The sequence below is a fragment of the Pantherophis guttatus genome, chromosome 6 (assembly GCF_059756535.1).
Source record: "Pantherophis guttatus breed Tessera chromosome 6, ASM5975653v1, whole genome shotgun sequence".
Taxonomy (NCBI): domain Eukaryota; kingdom Metazoa; phylum Chordata; class Lepidosauria; order Squamata; family Colubridae; genus Pantherophis; species Pantherophis guttatus.
In genome coordinates, this window is record NC_142068.1 from 41,929,426 (window position 1) to 41,952,387 (window position 22,962).

The 22,962-nt window shown below is 37.6% G+C and overlaps 1 protein-coding gene across 17 annotated transcripts in view; it reads right to left on the minus strand.

The window, feature by feature from the left end:
- STAG1 (STAG1 cohesin complex component) overlaps positions 1 to 22,962 on the minus strand; it is a 192,791-nt gene that overhangs the window by 40,902 nt on the left and 128,927 nt on the right. For all 17 annotated transcript variants that reach the window (XM_060682836.2, XM_087872159.1, XM_087872154.1 and 14 more), the window contains 6 exons: positions 16,513 to 16,717; positions 14,866 to 15,017; positions 10,726 to 10,799; positions 9,937 to 10,060; positions 8,719 to 8,817; positions 4,980 to 5,059 (listed from right to left, as the gene is read on the minus strand). In XM_060682836.2, coding sequence (XP_060538819.1) covers positions 4,980 to 5,059; positions 8,719 to 8,817; positions 9,937 to 10,060; positions 10,726 to 10,799; positions 14,866 to 15,017; positions 16,513 to 16,717 — 734 coding nt within the window. The remainder of the gene's footprint in view (positions 1 to 4,979; positions 5,060 to 8,718; positions 8,818 to 9,936; positions 10,061 to 10,725; positions 10,800 to 14,865; positions 15,018 to 16,512; positions 16,718 to 22,962) is intronic.

Here is a 22,962-nt window from a genome sequence, read left to right on the forward strand (position 1 = left end):
GCATTTCTATTCTTCGTTTGGCCTTTCTTGTCAGCTAGATTGGTATGGAATACTCTCTGGTATTCGGTAAGCTTTCATCATTACTAGCTTCAGTGCATCTTCTTTACTGTATCTTTCATATATTCTTCCAATTGCCTTTTCTCTTCAACTGTCTGGTGTTCTTGAAACATTACATGCCCATCTATTTTCCTTGGTAAGTAGAGTCTGTCAGTATTGCTGCAAAGACGAAAGGAATGATTCATTGTCATTATTTTTCTGGTCTTCCTATCCAGGACTTTTACTTCTGCTTCAGTCCAGTCCATTATTCCAGATGTATATTTAATGATTGGAATTTCTCAGGTGTTAATCACCTTGATGGTATTTCTGTCATTGGGTTCAGACTTTGAGATCTTCTTCACTCTTCTATGTATTCACTACTTACCTTCTTCTTAAGTATGTTTTATGTGGTCAGCCTGAAGGATGCCCAGGTATTTGTAATAATATTCTTCATTCAGATTATTGATGTTATGTTTATATGGTATAATGATTCCCTTCTGGCAAGCACCAAAGCCAGAAATCAGCGAGATCTGTTTTGCTTGTTCCTGTGGCTGGGCAGCCTGGCTATGGTTGGTTTGGCTCTCAGGCTGGTGAAGAACCTGTGGGTGAAGCCAAATGAATCACTCTGGAAAGGGGAGTGGGGAGCAAAGAGAAGCTGTCTGGATGGCCTGGTCATCTCAGCCTGTCTTCTGGCTCGATCCTCTCTCTCTCCCTATTGCTAGCCACCCTCTGCAAAGAGGGAAGAATTCTGGCAGGCCTTACAACACCACTGGTTGCTTGTTGGAATCTCTGCCTCTCTTCTGATGTTAACACACGAGTTTCTCTCAGTACAGGTCCCCAAATACTTGATAACCTAGAGGCGTCGTCTCGTCTGTTCATATTCTGCGGCCTCTTTTCAATTTCGATGGCCTCCCTGATTATTCTTTTGTTGAGATGTTCCTCTGTCGCCACTATTCTGGTTTTATTAAAATCAATATTGTGTCCCGTGGCCTTCATGTGTTGTACCAAAGAAGAAGTTTGCTCTTCTTTCCTCACTGCATTTTTATGTTCTTCTAAACCAGTGGTTCTCAACCTGTGGGTCGGGACCCCTTTGGGGGTCGAACGACCCTTTCACAGGGATCGCCTAAGACCATCCGAAAACACATATTTTCAATGATCTTAGGAATAATTTTATGGTTGGGGGTCACCACAACATGAGGAACTGTATTAAAGGGTCGCGGCATTAGGAAGGTTGAGACCCACTGTTCTAAACGTACACTTATTCGTCTATTTGTCTGTCCAATATAAGATGACTGACAGGAGGTACATGGCACTTCGTATATCCCCTGGTTTTCCAACTCAATTTTATCCTTAGGATTTCTCATCATCATCGATATTTTTCTATCTGTACGGGAACACTGTTTTTATTTTTTGTTTCTGTAATATCTTACTAATTTTGTCGGTGGTCCCTTTTATATAGGGCAGGATGGCAGTTCCCATATTCTGTTCTTCTTCTTGGGTTTTGCTCTGTCCTACTGTCCCTTGCTGGATTTTAGTTCTAATTCTATTTTCGTGGAACCCATTTTCCATTAATACTTCTGTGAGGGTCTTAAACTCTGTTTGTACATGTGCCTCATCTGCTAGACGTTTAGTTCTAGTGATTAAAGTTTTTGCCACTGAACTTATTTGTGAGGGATGATGGTGTGAGTGTGCATTCAGGTAACGATTTGTATGTGGCTTCTTTTGGTAAACACTGTGTCCTGATGGCACCCTAGGACACAGTGTTTACCAAAAGAAGACACATACAAATCGTTACCTGAACGCACACTCACACCATCATCCCTCACAAATAATTTTAATTTTTTGCATATACACGCCCGTGAAAACTTAAGAAAACATATATATATATATAGGTCTTTGGTTATTCGGGTCTTCTCCCACGTAAAATTGGAAGTGTCTTGGCGACGTTTCGACGAAGTCTCATTCGTCATCTTCAGGCTGGTGTTCTCGGCTTCGTGCTTCCAGGAGCAATGTGAGATCGCAGCTGTCTCTTCCTTTTAACTGCTAGTGGGGGTGTGAGCTGATTGGGTGGGAACTTGGCTGTGTTCTGATTGGGTGGAGGTGTGTTCTGATTGGTTAGGGGCTTGGCTGTGCTCTGATTGGATGGGGGGTTGGTTGTGCTCTGATTGGATGGGGGTGTGTTCTGTTTGGGTGGGGGCTTGGTTGTGCTCAGCTTAGTCTGAGTTGCAGGGGGATTTGAGCTGGTGAGCTGCGTTGTTGTTGTTTGGCTTCGTGTTTGTGGCCATGCGAGCTCTTCATGGTGGGTGTCAGTCTGCTTCATGTATGGATTGGAGGGGTTTAAAGTGGCTAATGATGCAGCTGCGGTCTGGCTTCTGGTCCTTGGTCGTGGCTCATTATCACTGTGGGTTTGAGTCTGCTTTCTGCGTGGACTGCGTGGCCACGACCAAGGACCAGAAGCCAGACCACAGCTGCATCAAACTTTCAAACTTCGTCAAAACGTCGCCAAGACACTTCCAATTTTACGTGGGAGAAGACCCGAATAACCAAAGACCTACACACATATATATATATGTGTGTGTGTGTGTGTGTGTGTGTGTGTGTGTGTGTGTTTTATTAGTTTTTTATTTTTAAATATACATCAATATCAATACATGAACAGTGTGGCCCCTGGGTATAATTCATTTTGATACAAATATTAATAATGATAATCATAATAATTATTATATTAATCAAACATATAATCCTAGTATTAATATACATGGTTTTTTAAAAGTAATTATTCAATATTTCAATATTCCATTTTAATGCCAATAATGTTGTAAGAATACATGGTAATGCCATCCTTCCCCCTCTAATCTTTTCCATCAAATTATTACTTATATTCTATTATATAAAAAGAAAAAAATATATCTGCTAATATTCCTCCTATTTCTTATTTCTACCTCTATTCTAACTTCTAATCAGATCACTATTGCTAATCCTAATATTAATACACATGTTTATATAAGGCATAGCCCTTCATTATTTAGTTGTTCAAAGTCACAATACGCCATTCAAGTACCCTTTTTCAACCTCCAATCTTTCCATCTAACTATTGCTTCATATGAAAGTTTGTATTCTTATTTCTATCTCTATTCAAATTTCTAATCAGACAAGCATTATATTAGAATACATATATAACTCCATCATCTCTCGCCCGTTTTAATACTTCAATTCTTATTCGTTTTTTGGCTTGCCTCCTATACTCCTCTCTTGGATCTTTATCTCTATCAATATCTCTATCTTCACCATTCAGACTGAATATTTCTCTCATCTCTATCCTCCTAAACTGCCAGGTCTCAAGAATATCCTTTGAAAAATATACTCCCGGTTATCCAATTCCATTTTTAAATCTCTTAAAGTGTTTTTCCCTTGGTTTATTTCATCAATCATTATTATCTTTATCATCTTCTTCCCATCTTCTTGCTTTGTTTGCTGGTTTGTCCATTCTGTCTTTTCTTCATTTCTTTCTGCTATCTCCTCTCTTTTCTGGACTCTTTGACCTTTGTTCACCACCACTTGTAGCATATTTTCTATTTTCCCATATATGCCTTGCATTAGGTACTTTATCTCTCTGTGATACTTTTCCATAGTACCCCTAATCTTTGAAACATCAATGCCATTTCTCTTGAAATCTCACTCCTTTTCCCCCTGATGGAGCATCTTAATTTAATAAGTCCTGCTCTTACTCAAGTCCAAAAGCAATATATTCCAATCCAATGTTACTCCTCAGAAAGTTCAGTAATCACAGTCCTTTATATCTCAGGATTATTAATCAATTCCATTTAAGTAGTCCAGGAAGCTTCTGCAGGTCAAAAATAACTTTGCTTTACTTAAAAAGTCTTCCTTATTCTCATAATAGAGTCTCCAGTAATCATAAAGTAACTAGTTATAGAATAGTAAATGTCACCACAATCCTCCAAATGAATGTTATTTATTTCTCTCATCAAAAAGTTTTTTCTAAACTTGTAGGGATCTGGTATATTCCATTCACCAGTAGATGGCGCTGGTATATTCCATTCACCAGCTTAGGTTTTAGCGTTGTTTCAAGTCTTATAGATTTAATTAATCCAAATTTAGTTCAGTTTATGGAAGCAAAGTCAAGTAAATTCAAATAGATAGTCCAGCATTTTTAATGTCTTTCCAAAACAACGCCTGCCCAATTTAAAAGTCCAATTTTCTGTTTTAAAGGGTATTTAGCTTTTGTCCCCTTAGTTCCTTTCTTTCGGGTCTAGGATTTTTCTCTCTATGGTAGTTCGCCACTTTAAAAAATAGTTCTAGGCGTTTCTTTTCCTGGATTTTCCTTTCTTATTTTCTTTAAAGTTAGGGCCTAAATAAAAAGGAATCTTCTCACCCAGCTCCAATCACTGTTCATCTGCACTTCTCCTGCACGTTTCTTTGTTGCCTCAGCTGTCCCAGCTTTGTGGCAGCCATGATGGCTGCTTCTTCTCATTGAGGGAGAGGGAAGAAGCCCTAAGTCCAGCAGGAGAGTGCTGCTCTCCCTGAACTACAGGGCGCCCCTCTTTTCTTCATCACCTCTACAGGGTGGCTTTAGCTCCTTTTGGAGCCCTCCAACAGGAAGAACTCGGCATGGGAACGCGGAGACTTGCTCCTCATGTCCGATACCGCTGTAACGTCAGCCGGAAGCCTGGGAATATATATATATATATATATATATATATATTCCTAATGTTCTCAGTGATCCTTAGTTATGCTAAAAAGTGGTATCTAAAGGCTAAATGAGCAAATAGAATTGAAAAATAGTGTAGTACAAATATAATTCAAGAAGTGCATCAATGTGTAAATAAAGCAATGAACCATCTTTGGTCACATGATGGAGAATGTACTGTTAGCATAAAATATTGCTGCTGAATGGAAATTCTACTATGTTAAAACATACTTACTGAAGTATAAGTGTGACTAACCGAATGGCTTCTACTGCAACATCATATTCTTTATCAAGTGTCATTGATACAATGCGATCCTGAAATGATAGAATGTAACATGTTTCCAGAAGAAATTGGAATCATAATATATACACATTTAATAAGCAACTTCTTCCAAAACAATGCATGAAATATTCCTATATAATGTATTACATGAAATAATGCTTAAAAAAAACTTATATATGGCAGAAGAAATAAAAAACATCATAGGTGATGTCCACATAACCCAGGGGTCTGCAACCTTAAACACAAAAAGCCATTTGGACCCGTTTCCCACAGAAAAGAAAACACCGGGAGCCACAAAAACCTTCCTGTGCCTGACTATTTCTTGAGCGGCCACAAAACTAGCATATGTAGTTGAATTAAACATTCTATTTTCTTCTGAAATTTTTCTTTTCTTGGATTTATCCATGGTTATTGAGCTTTTCAACCGGGGGTTGAAAAGCTTTATTGAAAAGCTCAATAAATCACGTGCCGGCTGGTGTCACACACCGGCGGTTGTGATGCATATTTTGAATGACAGGGAGCTGCAGCAGAGGGGTGAAAGAGCCACATGAGGCTCCAGAGCCACAGGTGTATGTTACTCAGTATTCAGTATGAAATTATTCAAAAATAAATACAATATATCATATAAACTTTCTGTGTAGATTTTACATAATGATCTTAGCAAGTGGTGAAGAACCCCTTGTCTAATAATCACATGGAATATATTTTCTCTACAGATATATTTCACAAATAGTCAGGTCCCTGTTTTTAAGTTGGTCTTTTAATTTTAATAATTAAATTAATACAGATTTGTTTTAATTATATTACATTACGTTAGATTTTAATTTGCAATATATTATGCTTTAGCTCCAAACCTGAAAGAATGCTTAGGGGTTATTGCATGTATGTACCTGGCTGACTTGTGGGCACCTCCCTAAATAAACTTAATCGTTTCTTGGTTTTACATAATTGCCACTCAATTCCAGGAAAATAAATATATAAATTGGTTCCATCAATTCACCAATGTATGCTACAAAACACTCTTATTATATTATGTCAATGTCTATTTAACTCCAAAATGTATATTTTTAGATTTCAGATCCCTACTTTTTATTGTGTTGATTTTTTAATTAATTCTTATATATATTGCTGTTGTCACTATGTCATCTGGGGATGTAAGATACACATGGTAGTACTAATATTATAATTTTATATCACTTTTAAAAAACAGAATGTTTTAAAAGATAACATATACTTTATAAATTTAACATTAATTTTTTTCTAATACAAATAAAGTGAGCAGTTAAAATCGCTCTATGTAAATTTAGAATATAATCCCACATTAATCAGGAAGAGCCTGTAGTACAGTGGACTAAAGCACTGTTATTAACAGATTAACATCTGATGCTTGCAATTACTGCAAGTTCAAATCTCACCAGGCTCAAGGTTGACTCAGCCTTCCATCCTTTCAAAGGTAGGTGAAATGAGGACCCAGATTGTGGGGGCAATAAACTGACTTTGTATAAATATACAAAAGTATGAAGGCTATTGCTTAACGCATTGTAAGCCGCCCTGAGTCTCCGGAGAATGGCGGCATATAAATTAAAGCAAAAAAAAAAAAAAAAAAAATCAAGTTAATTAGAATTTGTCTTTTAACTCTATGTAAAAACAGATAACAAGGGCTTTGTAGTTACTGCTCTCCCCCTTAAAATTGGACATTTTACAGATTTTCTTGTCAAATATATGAACAAAATCTCTTTGAACTAAACAGTTTTAGTTATAGTGAAAGAAAAAATTAAATTAATATAGTTCTTTAAAAGTAATGAGCTGTGTTTTTGAACAAAGTAGCCATTTGCTTTATGCCATAGTACTATAGATATTAATAGATATAAAAAGGTTAGGACAGAAGTCCAGGTCATGGTTGTCCCAAAGGTGCTTTTTTCAAGAGGCAACTGGACTTTCTTGTTTTTCTTTGAAGACGAATCCTTCCATTCCCTACCATCCAGTCAGAGCTGAAGAAGCTTCTTGGATGAGAAGCAAAACGTCTTCAAAGAAAAATCAGAAAGTCTAGTTGCCTCTTGAAAAAAGCACGCTTTGGGAAAAATGTAAGTTTAAATCACATCTGAAACAAATTATAGTGTGGAATATGTCTATAGTAATGCTAATTCTAGCCCTACTATGGAAATGTTAGGTTGTATGAGGATTCTTCCAAAACTTACTAAAATGAACCTTTTCTCTGTGGAATAATGTTTTTCACATATTCAATGCAAGTATGACTTTATAAATTTTATAAATTTTCATGGTCCTGAATCATTATAGAGGACAGAAATTCATAAATCGGTGGGAAACAAATACAAATGCTTACATAGGATCCACAAAATTACTTATGAAGACGCTCCTGTCTCCACAAATTCAAATAAAAGAATCTGCACAATTTCAGATAAGGGGTTGATTTAGTTGCTCAATGCAAATGAATCCTTTTGCAGATGGCTGACTCATTTAAATGTTGTTACACCCAGTTGTTTGGGAACTACTCATAGAAGAGGTTTATATGGTGTGGGTAATGTTTACATTTAAAACTGTGGTCTAACCTGAAAAATGAAGAAAACCTAGAAATCACCATCTATATACTAAAGGAACAGGAGAAATATTGGCATGACATAAGCTGGAGATTTTTCCCAGTCCAATCACACTGTCTAAACCAACTTATTCTCCCAATAAAGAGACTGGTTCCTATTGGTTGAAATTAAAAGCACCTGGGTATTCTGATCATTATATAATGGGAAGAACACACACAAATGGGATATAGAGTATTAAACATAAATAGGATTACTCAATAAATGATCATCTAAACAGGTGATTTCTGATTGTACAGATAGTGATTAAGAAATAGCAATTCTATGAAGGATGCATATTCAGTGTCCGATGATTCAGTGAAAAGTCAATCTCTGTCCATCTGGTTGGGTCATTTAAATTATATGCCTAGCTGCCATTCAGAGAAAATAAGCTTTCATGCAGCTAGAAATGTTACAGTTCAATTTTGAGAATGTGGTAATAAAAACTGTTGTGCAAAGATTATAGGTGAAACAGTGAAGTGTTCTGAAGGTAACTTCACATGCTGTAAATCAGAGTTCCACAACCTTTCTGGGTTGGCAGCCCAGAGCAGGGGTGGGGGGGAAAGAGCCGGCCACTCATCCTCCCCGGTTGTGAATAGGCCATGGCCCGGTAGTGGGCTGCAGCCCACAGGTTGGGGACCCCTGCTGTAGATGGTTTGTTAGAGTTAATGACACAAACAAACAAACTAAAAGGTAGGAAACGACAGGCCAAAAACATTTAAAGAAAGCACAATCTCAACTGATCACATCTTCTATACAACTACTAATTTATTTTTCAGACTTGTGCCTGAATACTCCCAACAAACCCAGACAGAGTTTAGTTTATGTCATTGTAGCAATTCATATGTATACATTTGATCACTGATAATTATTATTTATATAGTTCATAAGCTTTAGAAATCTATCAATATATCAAAGAAATTTTCTCAAAGAAAACATATTCCACATTTGCAGCGTAGCACATTATACTATGTATTAGTCAAAAAATATTGGTTATATTTTAAAAGATTTACTGCCATAAAATGTTCTTTTCAGCAACCAGAATGATCACTTATATTTAAGTTAACTTCTTAGCATTTTATAACTCTTACCCTTACCTTAAATCTATTTGTAAATAGCTCCAATTTGGGGAACAATTCTCTGTTGGTATACAAACTCTGCAAAGCTTTTAGACATTTCAACCTCACTTCACCTTGCTAAATTAAAAAAAATATTAAAATTTACTTTGTATAATAAAATACAGTAGAAAAGCATGTATCAGCATTTTAATAAATTATTTTCAGTAATATGTTGTAACACAAAATTATCTTTTTTATTTATTAGTTGTCTTTTTATTAAATATTTGGAATGATTTGCAACAGTAGACACAAGCCTTTACAATGACAGTATGTGTCTGAAAATAATGACATCACCAATAACAATTTTGGCTTGGATTCAGAAAAGGTTTTGTTCCCACTACACTGGCTTTCAAATTTTTATATTTTAATATAAACAAATAAACCTCTGAACAAAATTTTCCTTGCATGCACCCTGTCAGCTGCTAGAGTCATAATTTTAAAACAAGAAGATAAGTAATAGGGATAAAAAGGCAGCAATGTTACTTTCCAAATAGCTGATTTGGCATAGTATGATAAGCTACTTATTTTGGATGAATAGAAATAAAGTCCCCTTTCTGATTTTGGATTTAAAAAGAAGACAAAATCTTCAAGGAACCCCCCCCCCAAGATCTGAATCCTCTAGGAAAAGTGATTTGACACACAGAGATAGTACTGTCCAAATTGTCTGCTGATCAAGATTTAGAACTTTAATTGGACTATAAATAACCTCAGCAGAAAGCAACATCATAGGTTTTCAGATCAGTACTATAATCTAAAAGAAAAATATTATTTAAGTTCTTTCAAAAAGCATTATACCTTTTATAGAGAATAAATTATAAACAAGTACAAATTTTAGTTGCACTCGCAATTAAATATTTGTTTCTGTTTATCAAGGACTGTTGTAACACACCGCTAACTACAGACAGGAATAATCTAGTTCCTTTTAATGTAGCAACATTGATATTTTGTTTAAATAGGATGAACAGATATACACAAAATGCATTACTTCAGTTGTATGAAGATGTTTTCATATATTGAATAAGGGAGAAAAAAAGTAGACGGAAGAATTAGCAGCAGACATAAGCTTATCAATAATGGTTATATATAAATGAACCAAAAATGGATTTGATAGACTATATTGCTGAGAAAGTGAGAAAGCAATATTTTCTTTCACATCAAAAATGAAAATAGCATTATTTACAGAAATGCAGCACTTACTCTGTCATGAAGTGTCCAACCAACATATTTTAAATAACTATCATTCAGGAAGGCATCACTGTACATTTTCATCCACACTCCAATTTCTTCAATACAAACAGCTCTAATCTCAGCAATAGCATCACTATATAAAAAAAAGAGTGAAAATGTATTTTTAGTTTTGTGCATAGAATTACAGTAATGTGATGCTTATTTTTTTCTTAGCACTTTTCTCCTTTAAATGATACTGGTATTTGTCCTTTATTGTCTCTAATGCTAATCAGCAAGGACGATTGGAAACTAGTTATTTCATGTAGGTGATTTAAAGCATTCAAGAATGAAGAATTTACAGTTCTATAAAGTACTTGTACCCTTTCCTCGAATGCACAGCAGGCAATCCATAAGTCCCATGTCAGAGCATTTTTTTAAAAAAATCCATCTTTTCCATGACGTTTTAAGCATATCCCTTAGTCTCCATATCCTGCTTTTGCAGAAGCCGTATACATAATACTCCCTGTTCAAACTTTCTCCACAATAACAACTTTGGGGGGGAGGAGCATCCTGGATTAAGAGGAAATGATTGGCCCAAAGCCATCATGATGTTTCCATGACAATAGGTGGATTTGAACCTGGGCCTCCCTGACTGTAATCCAACAATTTAAAATACAATTTTAACAATTTTACTACACAGTCTCATAAAATGTCAATGCCTGGAGTTTTTATTCCATCTATTTGATAAATTTTAAGCAGGACAGGGGAAATATTATTTTTAATTGCTAATAAGGATTCACAATGTCTTTTTACTCTTACCGATATCTATGGACAAATATTCCTTTGAAAATGGAATTCATCATATTTTCAATTTCATCCTGATTCTCTTGCAACTGAAATACAATTAAATATGCTTACTTTAATTCTTTTATTTACACACATAAATAAATTACTGCCCTGGGGCACATCAACACAGTTAATAACATTTTTTCATAATCAAGACTGACTATAAACATGAAATACTTATTATTCATCACCTTGTAGGAAGTTAGCACCCACCCCTCTCCTAGAAGAATGAAATATTCTAGGAAATATTAAAAAGGTAGAATATTATACCTCCCTGGATGAGAAAAGGAGAAACATGCTCTTGGAAAAGCAGCTCCCACCTTTGTTAATAACTCCAGAATGACTGGTGCCAACCTATCTACAAGACAAAAGACTGGGCCATCTTATTTACAAAAGACCTTCAGCTCCAGGGTGATAGGATTAGCCCTCACTCAAGATCCAAATCAGGACAAAGCCATTAAGCCATAATAGGAATTGCCCAAAGCCCCTTCATTACATCACCCAGCAAGATTCAACCAAGCCTGGGACTCAAGACAACCTACAAAACTACCCCTGCATGGCCCCATGGGAGTCTGACAACCAATCAGAATACGTTTCTTTCACAGGAACAGGAAGCAAGTTCAAAGCCCAAGAGAGAGTATAAAGCTCTCTCTCTCTCTCTCACCCACCCACCCACATCCATGTGCTCGGTTGCCCAGGACCTCAAACCATGTCCTGTCCACCATTAAACCATCTTTCCAAACAGCTTCCATGTTTCCAGTGTCTTTCTCCCTACTTGGAACTTGAAGACCCAGATGGACATTTTTTCCAACAACCTAAATGTCACGGCTACAGTAGATTAAATTCATTTTTAAAAGTATTTTATTGAAAATGTTAATTACAATAGTAAAAGAAAATATGAGCTAACTTCAAAAAGAAGAGAGAGTAAAGGAAAAAGAATAAAAGCTATATAGAAAGAAAAAGAAAAGAAAAGAAAAAAGAAATATTTAAAAAAGTTACTTTCAATTTTCATCATAAGTACAAACTTATAATTCATCTCTCCCTTATAAAGTATATATTTTCCCCGTGACCCATATTTTATCCATATGCAAGTCTAAAAATCATCGTGCCCAACTCTGAATTATCTATGGTATTTTGGCTACTTACATCTTTTTTTCTGTCTGCATCTATCACTTGCCCTCTTCCCCACCCCTCCCAGTAAAAAATAATCAGTGATCCAAATCAATAATTTTGAAATAATGACCTCTATAGCTTATTTATAAGACAATTTTAAATATTCAAAGAAATTTTAAGATTCAAAAGAGTATAAAACTTCAAACAAAAAAATTAATTAAGTATTATTTTAAAGAAAATGTAAGTATATTTCACTACAAAAAGATAAATAGCTTTAGTTTAATCTATCAGAATTGGAAATGCATTATTTTGTATATGGCATTTTATAATATTGCCACACTAAAAGTCAAGTGTTATGTGAAATGTTAATAGCATTGTATTTTATGGCTGTTGAACCTGCCTTCTATTGAATTTGTGAAATGGAATTTTTTAGATGATAGATACAATGCTTTTTCTGTTAAATTTGCAGATTAAAAATTATATCTTCCATTTCATAACATTTTTTATTCCAGATCACAAAAAAAACCCTTTCTTCCATATATGACAGAAAACACTCCATTTTCATGGAAACCAAACTTTTGTGAGTGTGTGGCCCATTTTCAGTAGAACTTCCAGTGGGGACAGAAAATCACCAATGCCAGCTTGCTCTTCTTTCAATTTTTGGCTAGAAACTAAATACAATATTGAGCAGAGTTAAATAACTGATTAATAATTGGGGCAATATCTCAAAATGGAAAAAGAGATACTTAGATCCTACCTAATTACATCATTATACTATTTGTCATTTGATTGATAAATAGTTACCCATATCCTAGATAACTTGATAGAATATTTAATTTAATTTGAGAAATGCATTAAGGGACCATTTCCGTTCCACAATCTCACTCAAATGAATCTATTTGACACAATCTTGCATTCCATCAATGTCATATTGTGTAGTATTTGAAAGGTCAGCTCACGGGTTGTAAACTGATTGTGTGTTTTTTTCCTCCCCTCCCGTTCAATAGTGCCTACTTCTTGGAGACTGCCAGGACAAGTTCCTGCAGTTGGACCTCATGAATTTTGCAAATCCATAAGTGATTTGTCTTAAGGCTCAGAGAAACTTTTTGCCCGAGGCCTCCCTACTGGATTTGTGCTTAAGGCAGAACTAGAACTCATGGTCCCCAAGTTTCTAGCCTGATTCCTGAAATACTACACCATACTATCATCAGGTGAGTAGGAATCTGGTAATGGATGTGATAAGTATTTGAGATGAAATGATTTCTTAACAATTTCACTGTGCCTGTCTGTCCCATCAAATCAACCCAAAGCTTTGGGATAGCAATATTTGGGGGGCTATTCCAATGCTAAAGTCTAGCAGTTATGTGAATTCAATACACAAGAAACCAGCCAAAATATAATTCAAAATTACTTGAACAAAGGTAATCAATAACACTCTCCAATATCCCTGCATCCTCCTCCCCTCTTGCCTGATCTATGCACACATATTTGTGTACTGCCCATGTAAAATATTTAACAAAAATGTAAATGGATGAAGGATAATATTTTGGTAACCCAGACAGACTATGATTACCGTATTTTTCGGAGTATAAGATGCTCCGGAGTATAAGACGCACATTAGTTTTTTGGGAAAAAAACAAGGGGAAAAAAATCTGCCTCTGCCTAACAGCATCCATTGGTATTTATCTGGCTAGTGTCCTTGCAGCAAACAGCAAACAGCCTGGTCAGCTTCAGCACGTTATCTCACTCTGATTCAGCATGAGAAGTTGATTGGCAGTTGGATCGGCCTCCAGGAATACTGCCAATCAGCTGTTCCAGGCTGTGGGGATTGCCACAGCCCATCGCCCCCTCCATCGGTCGTGTTTTTGGCCTCCATGCATCACATTTTCTGCTGGTTCCAGGAGGCAGGGATTGCCACCGTTGCCACCATTCCACGCTGCCGGGAACCGGCCAAAAATGAGATGCACAGAGGCCAAAAACGGGGTGTGCAGAGGCTGAAAACGTGACGCACAGAGGCCACTATCGACGGTGATGTGCTATGTCGATCCCTGCAGCTTGGAACAGGTCTAAAATGGAGCATCTGGAGGCCGAAATCACAACGCGTGGAGGATGAAAACGGCTGAAGGGTGGGGGCCAGCAGGTGGACGGGTCTTCGGCAACATTCAGTGTATAAGACGCACCACAATTTTCACCCACTGTTAGGGGGGAGTGCATCTTATACTCCAGAAAGTATGGTAATTACTGTCTTATCCTTAAAGACCTGGCTGTTCTCTTAGGCCTTGAGATTGAGTGAATGGAATCCTATGTTAGATATATTTGTCACATAATGCATATGTTTTAAAGTTAGTTCTCTGGATTTGCTATTTGTTTATTTTCCTTGCTGCACTTTTTATTTATCTTATTGTATGCACATTTTTATATTGCTCACTGTGTAGGGATGGTTTGGAATTAGTCACTGCCCAAGTCCAATTAAATACATAAATTTCTCCCTCAACTAGCCAAAATGAAAGAAAAAATACAAAGCAATGTTCACTGTTATTATGCTGAGTAAATAAACAAGATTTTATTTTAAAATGGTAACACTGAACTATATAGATGAGTGTTTACCTATCTGAAGTGTTATGTCAATATGTAAAATCTTGAAAATCTAAATTATTAATATATTATAACTTAATGAACTACATATCATGCAGCTTTATACCATCTAATTACAAGGATTGTTTTAATTCTTATTCATTACAAAAATGCTGCGGTATTTCTGTTAAATATTAACCAATATGGAATGATACAAGGATCATTTATTTAAATGATGCTTGAAAACTGATTGAATTTCATTTATATTAAAGGGACAGTTTATATGCAAAAATCAATTTTATAGTTTTACAGTTTTATAGTTTTGGACCTGCTGGTCTGAACGGTAAAGATACCGTGAATTGTATCTTTTCTGAATTGCCTTTTAAAGGTGAAAAACTATGACAGTCACTCTGAACAGTCATTTACCTCTTTCCGTTTTTGAAGAAGCAGCTCCAATCTTTCATTAGCTCTTTTACCAATCATTTTGTTTCTTTCAGCTTCATACTGTCTTTGTGTATTATCCTGATGAATACTCAGGTTTAAGGCAACATTCACAAGAGCAGTCATAAGCTTCATAGCTAGGAAAAATACAAACAAAATTAGTTCTCCTTTTCCATGCTCAAATGCATTTTTGAAACAATTATCTGCTTAATAATAACTAGAAGCCGAAGATTCTGATCTATTTGTGTTGAGGTAAAATACGGATGTTACTTTCAGAATCTGTAATTATGCCTTACTCATAACAGTATATCAATGAATTTAAAATCAAGAGACAACTTCTTGGCAATACCTATGTATAATATTAGAAGGGTTGCAGTTTTCCACAGATCCAATATGGAAATCAGAGATGGCTTATTATTGTCTGCCAAGTAGTTTAGTATGTAATCTTGAAAGCTTATATCCAATAGTTCTGACGGCAAAACCCCCCAGAATTTTCTAATATGGATCCCATTAAAAATGTAGACATTAGTAACAAATAATAAAGATATCAGAACTGTTCAAGATTCATCAGAATCCATGCAGGGCTTTAGTTTATGCAAGTCCTAATTGCATCTATACAACCTGCATTTCTGCTTTATTTTAGGTTTTGACAGAGAGCTATACTCAAATTCAAGGAAATATGAGTACTGTACAATATTCTAAAATCTCTGATTGCCATGCATGGATGAGAGAGAAAGAAAGGGATGGGGCTGCACGTACAACTTTCTTCTCTATTCAATCTGCCTAATATTAATATGGATATTGTTATTTTACATTCTGATCATCAGCAATTCTTTTCCAGAATGAATCTAACCATTAATTTCAATGGATATTAATAAGATTAGGAAAGTTTATTCATTTCATTTATTTCATTTCTAAAAAAAAGTGAGAGTGGGGGAAAAAAAGAAATATATTTCTTTGAATGCAATGGAGCAAATTTTCATTTGGACTTCCTCACAAAATAAAGGACAAGTTGACTTCGTCCAAATTACTTTAATTTAAAGTTAATTAAATTTACATTACTTTACATTTTACATTGATTTCATGAGTTCCAATCCAATTTACCTTATTTGCAGAGTGTTGTCATTTGTAGTAATTTCTATAATTTGCATTACACAAAAATATATTTATATTCAATAGACATTAAGAAATAACAGACAAACCATCTCCCCAAGTGGTACACCAGTAACAGACTAGTCCATAATTAAAACAAAGTATGTTTGTATATTAAAAAGTTTCCTCAGTTTGTTTGTACAATTTCATATAAAAAATGTAATACAGGACAAATTTATAAAGAGAGGTATTATATTTTTATGGCTTTTGTAATTCTTTTGTAAGAAAATAGATTAAAAATAAATTATATGCAAAAAATATTTTACAACACCTTTCCCCCCAAAAAACCAGTTCCCCCAAGCATTTGTGCAAGTGTACTGTTTCAAACCAGAACAATTATACATTCTTTCTGAACTATTCACATATGAAAATATATATTCATATCCTCTGAATAAATTGTTCCAAAGATAAAAAAATATCAATAACAACACACAGATTTATCATAATGTAATGATTATTTTGTATGCTTTGTCTACCTACCAGCAAGTGTACTGGTATGTCTGAAAGCTCGAACCTGCGAATCTGACAAACCAGTCAGCAATGAGATCACTGTGTCCATCATATATTCATCATAGATGATGCTATATTGACATTGTCGTATTAGTACTCCTATGAATTCACAAAAATTTGATCTGAATTTTTTCCACTGTGGTCCAGGCATTGTAAGTGGATAATCGCCACTGTCCTGCAGAAAAACCAAGCACATACTATCTTTACAAAAAGCATGCTGAAGATTCTGTCAACTTCTTTTCTAATTAAAATATGAAGTTTTAGTGCAGTTTAAATTTTATCTGAATGATCAAAAACATGGTAATTTCAAAAAAAGCTACAATGTGTTGATAATCAGGAAAATAAAAGTGATGAACATGAGCCTTATTTTTTAAAAAACAGAGACAAATGGAGAAATGTGCAAAATATTATATATGAAACAACTTCTGGTGGTCTGTGTCCAGAACATAACATGCTTCTCTAGATGTGAAATTTGTATTTCAGGTAGAAGTATTCCAGTATGGGAAAAATGGAAAATGGCACTGCAATCAACAACAGCAAAGGAAACAGAGAAAGGAAGTCAGTGGAAAGGCTTGGGAAGGACAAGTGAACTAACTGGATATGTTACGTTTGACTTCCAAGGGTGGAGTTGCCAAAGAGTTCAGGAAACACTGATGTCACACCATCCCCATCCTTGAATTCAAGTGTGGCATGTCCAACCAGTCTATCTGCCCCTTCCTCTGATGTTCCCAGCACTGCTGGAATATTCTGCTCTTGAATTGAAGGATAATGGTACCATAAATTCTTTAAAAATATATTAATTATATAAATAAGTCAATTAAGCTAAAGCAACTAAGAGGCGGTAAATAATAAAGACACCAGGAAGACTGTTGGGCATACAGGTACACAGGTCAAGGGAAGAAGAATGAGAGAGAGCATCAAACTTATCCTTCGCGTTCTGAATGACCTCTGCAGGGGTGTGTGTGTGTGTGTGTGTGTGTGTGTGTGTGTGTTTGTATGTGCTGGGGTAGCTGGCTAGCTGAAGCTTATAGCAACCAAAATTTTGGAGGTTTTGGTGAGGCTAAATTGCAACCTAAATTACAATCTAAATTACAATTTTCTTCAAGCACAAAACAAAAATATTCTATTTTATTGAGAACTGTTATATGAAGAGACAAGATAGAAATAGTATTATTTCCAATTCAATTCTACTGCGTTTCATATGATATTTTGATTTTCATATCTAACCTTAGTTTCACTGTTTATGTTTTTATAATTTCCAAGAGCTCAGTTATTGTATATTTTAAGTGTCAGGTAAAACACTTGACATGCCTCTATATTTTAGTTGGCTACATTACCGCAATACACTCTATATGGAGGTACCTATTCAGGTCATAGGGCTTCAATTAGCTAGAAAGCAGTAGCCCAGTTAGTAGCTCACATTTGCTACTTATAAAGCCACACATAGCTTAATAAAAAGGTAATTGTAGGCTTTTACATAACTGAAATAGATCCAACTGATTTATGTCTTGGAAAAATATGTGGGCAATTCAAATTAGTTAATTTCACAAGGAAAAAAACCCAGTAAAGTACAAGAAAAGAAAAAGAGTAGGATAGTTGGCCACAGAAATGCTTTGAAATTTACCAGAATCTGGCAGGGAACAATCAATGTTAGGATTTAAAGAGATGGGTAAAAACAGTAAATGGTTAGATTTGTTTAGAAGAACGCTGGACTGATATTAGGACTTAAGGGTCTTCAGAGCTAAACATTAAAGAAGTGCTTTGGAACATGCCAGAGCATTTGTGTAGTAGCTGTCTGTATATATTTAAATAAAATATGACTTCCTTTGATCATATGTGAACTATGGAGAGCAGCTGTATAATCCCAGGAAAAGATACTGTGATGATGTTATCCATTCAGTCGTGTCCAACTCTTGGAGATTCTATGGGCCAGGTCTCTCCATATTTTCCAATCTTGTACTACTTCTTTGAGTTGTTCTATGCTCGGGCTGGTGTCAGCTTTGATGGTGGGAAAAAACATAGCTGTTTTAAATATTTGCAAAGAGGTTCTATGTAAGAACCTTCATGTGTTTTGAAGCACCTATTTGTGCTCATACTGGAAGCAAAGTACTGCCTCAACAGATAGGAGAAAATCATAAGAAAATGGAAAATCAGATACATTATTATCAGGATGGCAAGAGTAAGATTCATAGTGTTTCACAAAGAAAGAGAGAAAATATACCCTATATAAGGGAGAAAAAAAGTTTGATGATTAGCTGAATATTCTGAATCGCGAAGGAAAAAGAGACAAAAATTTCATGTCCGATTAAATAGTTGACAATGACAAATAAGCAATAATCTGTGGCAAAAGATAGTAAACAAGGAGAGTGATCTGTGATGTTTGATTTTGGACATGTGAGCTTCAGACAACTCTGAAATTTTCAAGCAAATTTATCAGAAAAGCACTTGAACGTAAGACACTGCCTGAGTGAGAGGTCAAATTGAATATATCAGCATTTATTTTTATTTTAAAAAATTAGGTTACCCAGGAATAATCTGTCTGGATGTGGGTACCCTTCAAATATTTCAGAACTGTGATATTAATGTTGAAACAAGAATAATAAAATATATTCATAAATAAAACCAATACTTCCTTAACTCAAAGAAAAAATCATCAGCACAGATAAAGAAATAACAGTAGATGATCAGATAAAACAGGCACCAGTAGACAGAAGAGAATTGTTTTCAGTGGGATATTGAAAGAAGAATGATAACTGATAGGAATAAACTGCATCCTAATAGTTCCAGTAAGACACCAAATTGGGATCTACCAAACAGCCTACTATGGGTATACCGCCTACAATGCTTAACTTGTTTTTTGCCAAATTTCCCAAGTCCTCTGCAAGCAAGCAAATCAATTTCCCGATAAGAAAGGACTAGTCCAGTGACGGCTAACCTTTTTGCCGTCGCGTGCCAAAAGCGAGGGGAGTGAGGGGGGGGTCGCTCGCATTCGTGCCCACACCCATAATTCAATGCCCCCCGCCCCCCCGTGCATGTGCACACAACCCCCCCGTGCTCCCCTTGCTTATGGTATGATGAGCCCGCTAGGCCTGTTTTTCGCCCTCCCCAGGCTCCAGAGGCTTTCTAGGAGCCTGGGGAGGGCAAAAACAGCCTTCCCCACTCCCCCAGAGGCCCTCCAGAGGCCAGAAACAGCCCGTTTTCTGACTTCCAGTGGTCCCAGAAGGCCTGAAAATCAGCTAGCCAGCGCGCGCATGATGAGCTAGGGCAATGCTCGCGTGCCCACAGATATGGCTCCGCGTGCCACCTGTGGCACGCGTGCCATAGGTTCGCCATGAGGGGACTACTCTTTTCCTTAAGATTATTGCTTGAAAATGAGAGAAGTCTGTGTCAGAAAAGTAAAAAGAAGATAGCAATAAGGGAGAGAATGGATAGTTGGCCCACCATGTGCTTTTAGCCCTCTTCACCACTGGTATACAGTATGTCATTTGACAGATCACTTTTGAAATAAAATCCTTGCTAGAACAAAACTTGCCCACTTCTGTAATAGAACAAGAAGATAGTATTTGATCAGTGGTGGTTGCTACCGCTTCGGGAGGACCGGTAGCGGTAATTTGGGCCGGTTCACCGAACCGTTAGTAATCGCTGGCTGGCCACGCCCCCGAACCAGTCCCCGCTTGCTCGCCCCTGCCGCCTGCTGCTCACTCGCCCCGCCCCTCTCCACCCAGTCACTTCTCACTTATACTGTGTGGGTCCTTGCTTGCAGGTTGCCTGCCTGAAGCACTGCGCCCCAACTGAGTGGCCCTGATCTGTCTGCCAGGTAAGCCTGCGACTTGTGGCCTACCTAGCTGCCCCTGACCCCTCCCTCCCAGCCTGCCTCCCCTACTCCCTTCCCCGCAGCCCTGCCATGCTTCCTTGCTTTCCACACAGCCTTCCCAGTGTCCCCATGGCCAGCTTGCGAAGGCAGGCAAGCGGGCCTGGCCACAAGGACCACCGGGAAGGCAGTTGTGGCTGACTTGGGATGGAAACATGGAAAAACGTGCGGCGAAGAAACTGCCTTTTCCTCTCTGACTTCTGTTAGCAGAGAGAAGGAAGAGGCAGAGGTAGCAACGGCAGCGGAAGGCAAAGAGCTGATCGCAGCCGGCATGCTTACCCAGCGGGCTTCCTTCGCATGGTTCACTTCAGCGCCGCCCAACACACACACAAGGAGGCCTCCTTTGAGAGACTTTTTTTCTTCCTCCTCCTGCAGCCACCTCGAGCACTTTGCGGTGCGGAGTACGCACATCCCGAGGTTTGGGGAGGGAAGCGGGGTGCATTAAAGAAAGGTAAAAGGGAAGCGGGGTTGGGTGGGACTTGGTCTCCCCCTCACAATCTTCTTCCAGGCCCAGATGGTTCCTCCTTTCAACCTCAGGACAAATACCTGGTCCTGCACTTGACTTGGCCAGATAGCGTCCCCCCCAGCACCCTCCCACCTGTCCTTCCTTCTCCTGACAGGCTTCGGTGATTTGTCGTGGGAGCCCTTAGCACACCTGCTCCCTTCCCGAGATTATTTGGCCACGCTTATGCGCTATGGAGGCTGGGTGGTTTTCTGGACTGTGCCGCCCTGAGAGTTGGCCTTCTGATGTTTGAAAAGTGTGTGTGTGGGTCCTCGCTGTGAAATCGGCCCGCAAAGCAGATGAAAGGAGTCTCGGAGGGGAGGCTGACGCAGCCCTTTGGTCGCCGGGGTTACCCAGCCACTAAGCCACTGCTGGACTAAGGTCTGCCTTTCGCCCGGGAATGGGGTTGCCTTCCCCGGTGCTTGGCTCTCGGGTGAAATTCCGGGGGGGCACAGCGGCGATCGGAGGGGCTGTTGGCTGGATCAAGTGACCCAGAGGGCTGCGGAGACCGAAGGTCGGGGCAGGTTGTTACTCAGGCTGAGAAGCGATGTGGGAGAGAGCCATCTTTGCTGTCCGAGGAACTCTGGGAGTTGAACTCCACAAGTCTAAAAGTTGCCAAGGTTGGAGACCCCTGCCCTAGACCACTTTAGGAGCAAAATGGTGGGTTTTGCTGGCATTTCAGGAAAAAGGGGAGGGAGAGAGAAAAGAGAGAGAGAGAAAAGAAAAAAAGAAAGACAAAGAAAGAAAAAGAGAAAGAAAGAAAGAGGAAGGGAGAGACAAGAAAGAAAGAAAGAAAGAAAGAGGGAGAGAGAGAAAAGAGAGAGAGAAAGGAAGAAAAAGAGAAAGACGGAAAGAGGAAGGGAGAGAGAGACAAAGAAAGAAAGAAGAAAGGAGAGAGAGAAAGAAAGAAGAAAGAAAGAGGAAGGAAGGGGGGGAAGAGAGAGAGAAAGTAGAGGAAGGAAGGACCACAAACCTTGGCACTAGACGTGGGTTCAGAAGACACTTTGAAACAGGACAGCAATCTAGGGCTGGAAGGGACCTTGGAGGCCATCTAGTCCAACCCCCTGCTCCAGCAGGAAACCTTATATTGTCTGGATTATTTTGGTGCCTCTAACAGAGAGGAAAATTGCCAGAAAGGAGAAGGAGTTTACTAGGACAAGGCTGCCATGAAGAGGAAGGCAGAGATAGTCCTTGACTTATGACCACAATTGAGCCCAAAATTTTGGTTCCTAAGCAAGAGCTTTGTTAAGTGAGTTTCACCACATTTTACTCAATCTATGACTACTCCTGTCTCTAACAGTCATGTGCAAGCTAGGGAAGAACATCTGAAGGTGTGTTTAATGCCGACTGGCGGCCCCCAGGGGGAGAGCCTTCTCTGTGGGGGCACCTACTATCTGGAACGAGCTCCCCCCAGAGATACGGAGGATCCCGGATCTGCGCACCTTCCGCCGCGCCTTAAAGACCTTACTATTTCACCAGGCCGGCCTGGCCTAATTTTCCCCCTCTTTTATAAAAGATTTTTAAAATTTTAAATATTTTTTAGTATTTATATATTCAATTTTAAATTGGTTTTAAAAGTTTGGGGTTTTAAATTTGTCGGGGCCAAAATTATTTAATTTGATTTTATTCTATTTTTTAAATTTTGTATTGTATGTGTTTTTATTGTTTGGCTGTGCACCGCCCTGAGTCCTTCGGGAGTAGGGCGGTATAGAAATCTAATAAATAAATAAATAAAATAAATGTACAGAAGTTATAGTTAAATGTGTGGCAGAAAGTGGACTCTGGGTGTGTTTCTCCAAATGTAGTGAGTGAGGTTGAGTATAGTTTTAGGAGAGCTCTGTGTGTGTGTGTGTGTGTGTGTGTGTGTGTGTGTGTGTGTAGATACATATACAATATATATAGTAGATAATGTATCTTTTCGTGTGCCTATACACACTCTATACTATGTAATATGTATGTACACATATGGCATACATACATAGGATTAAATAGTATATTTTGGATGTTAAGTAGTAGTAAATAAACAGACAGGGAAATTGTATCTTGT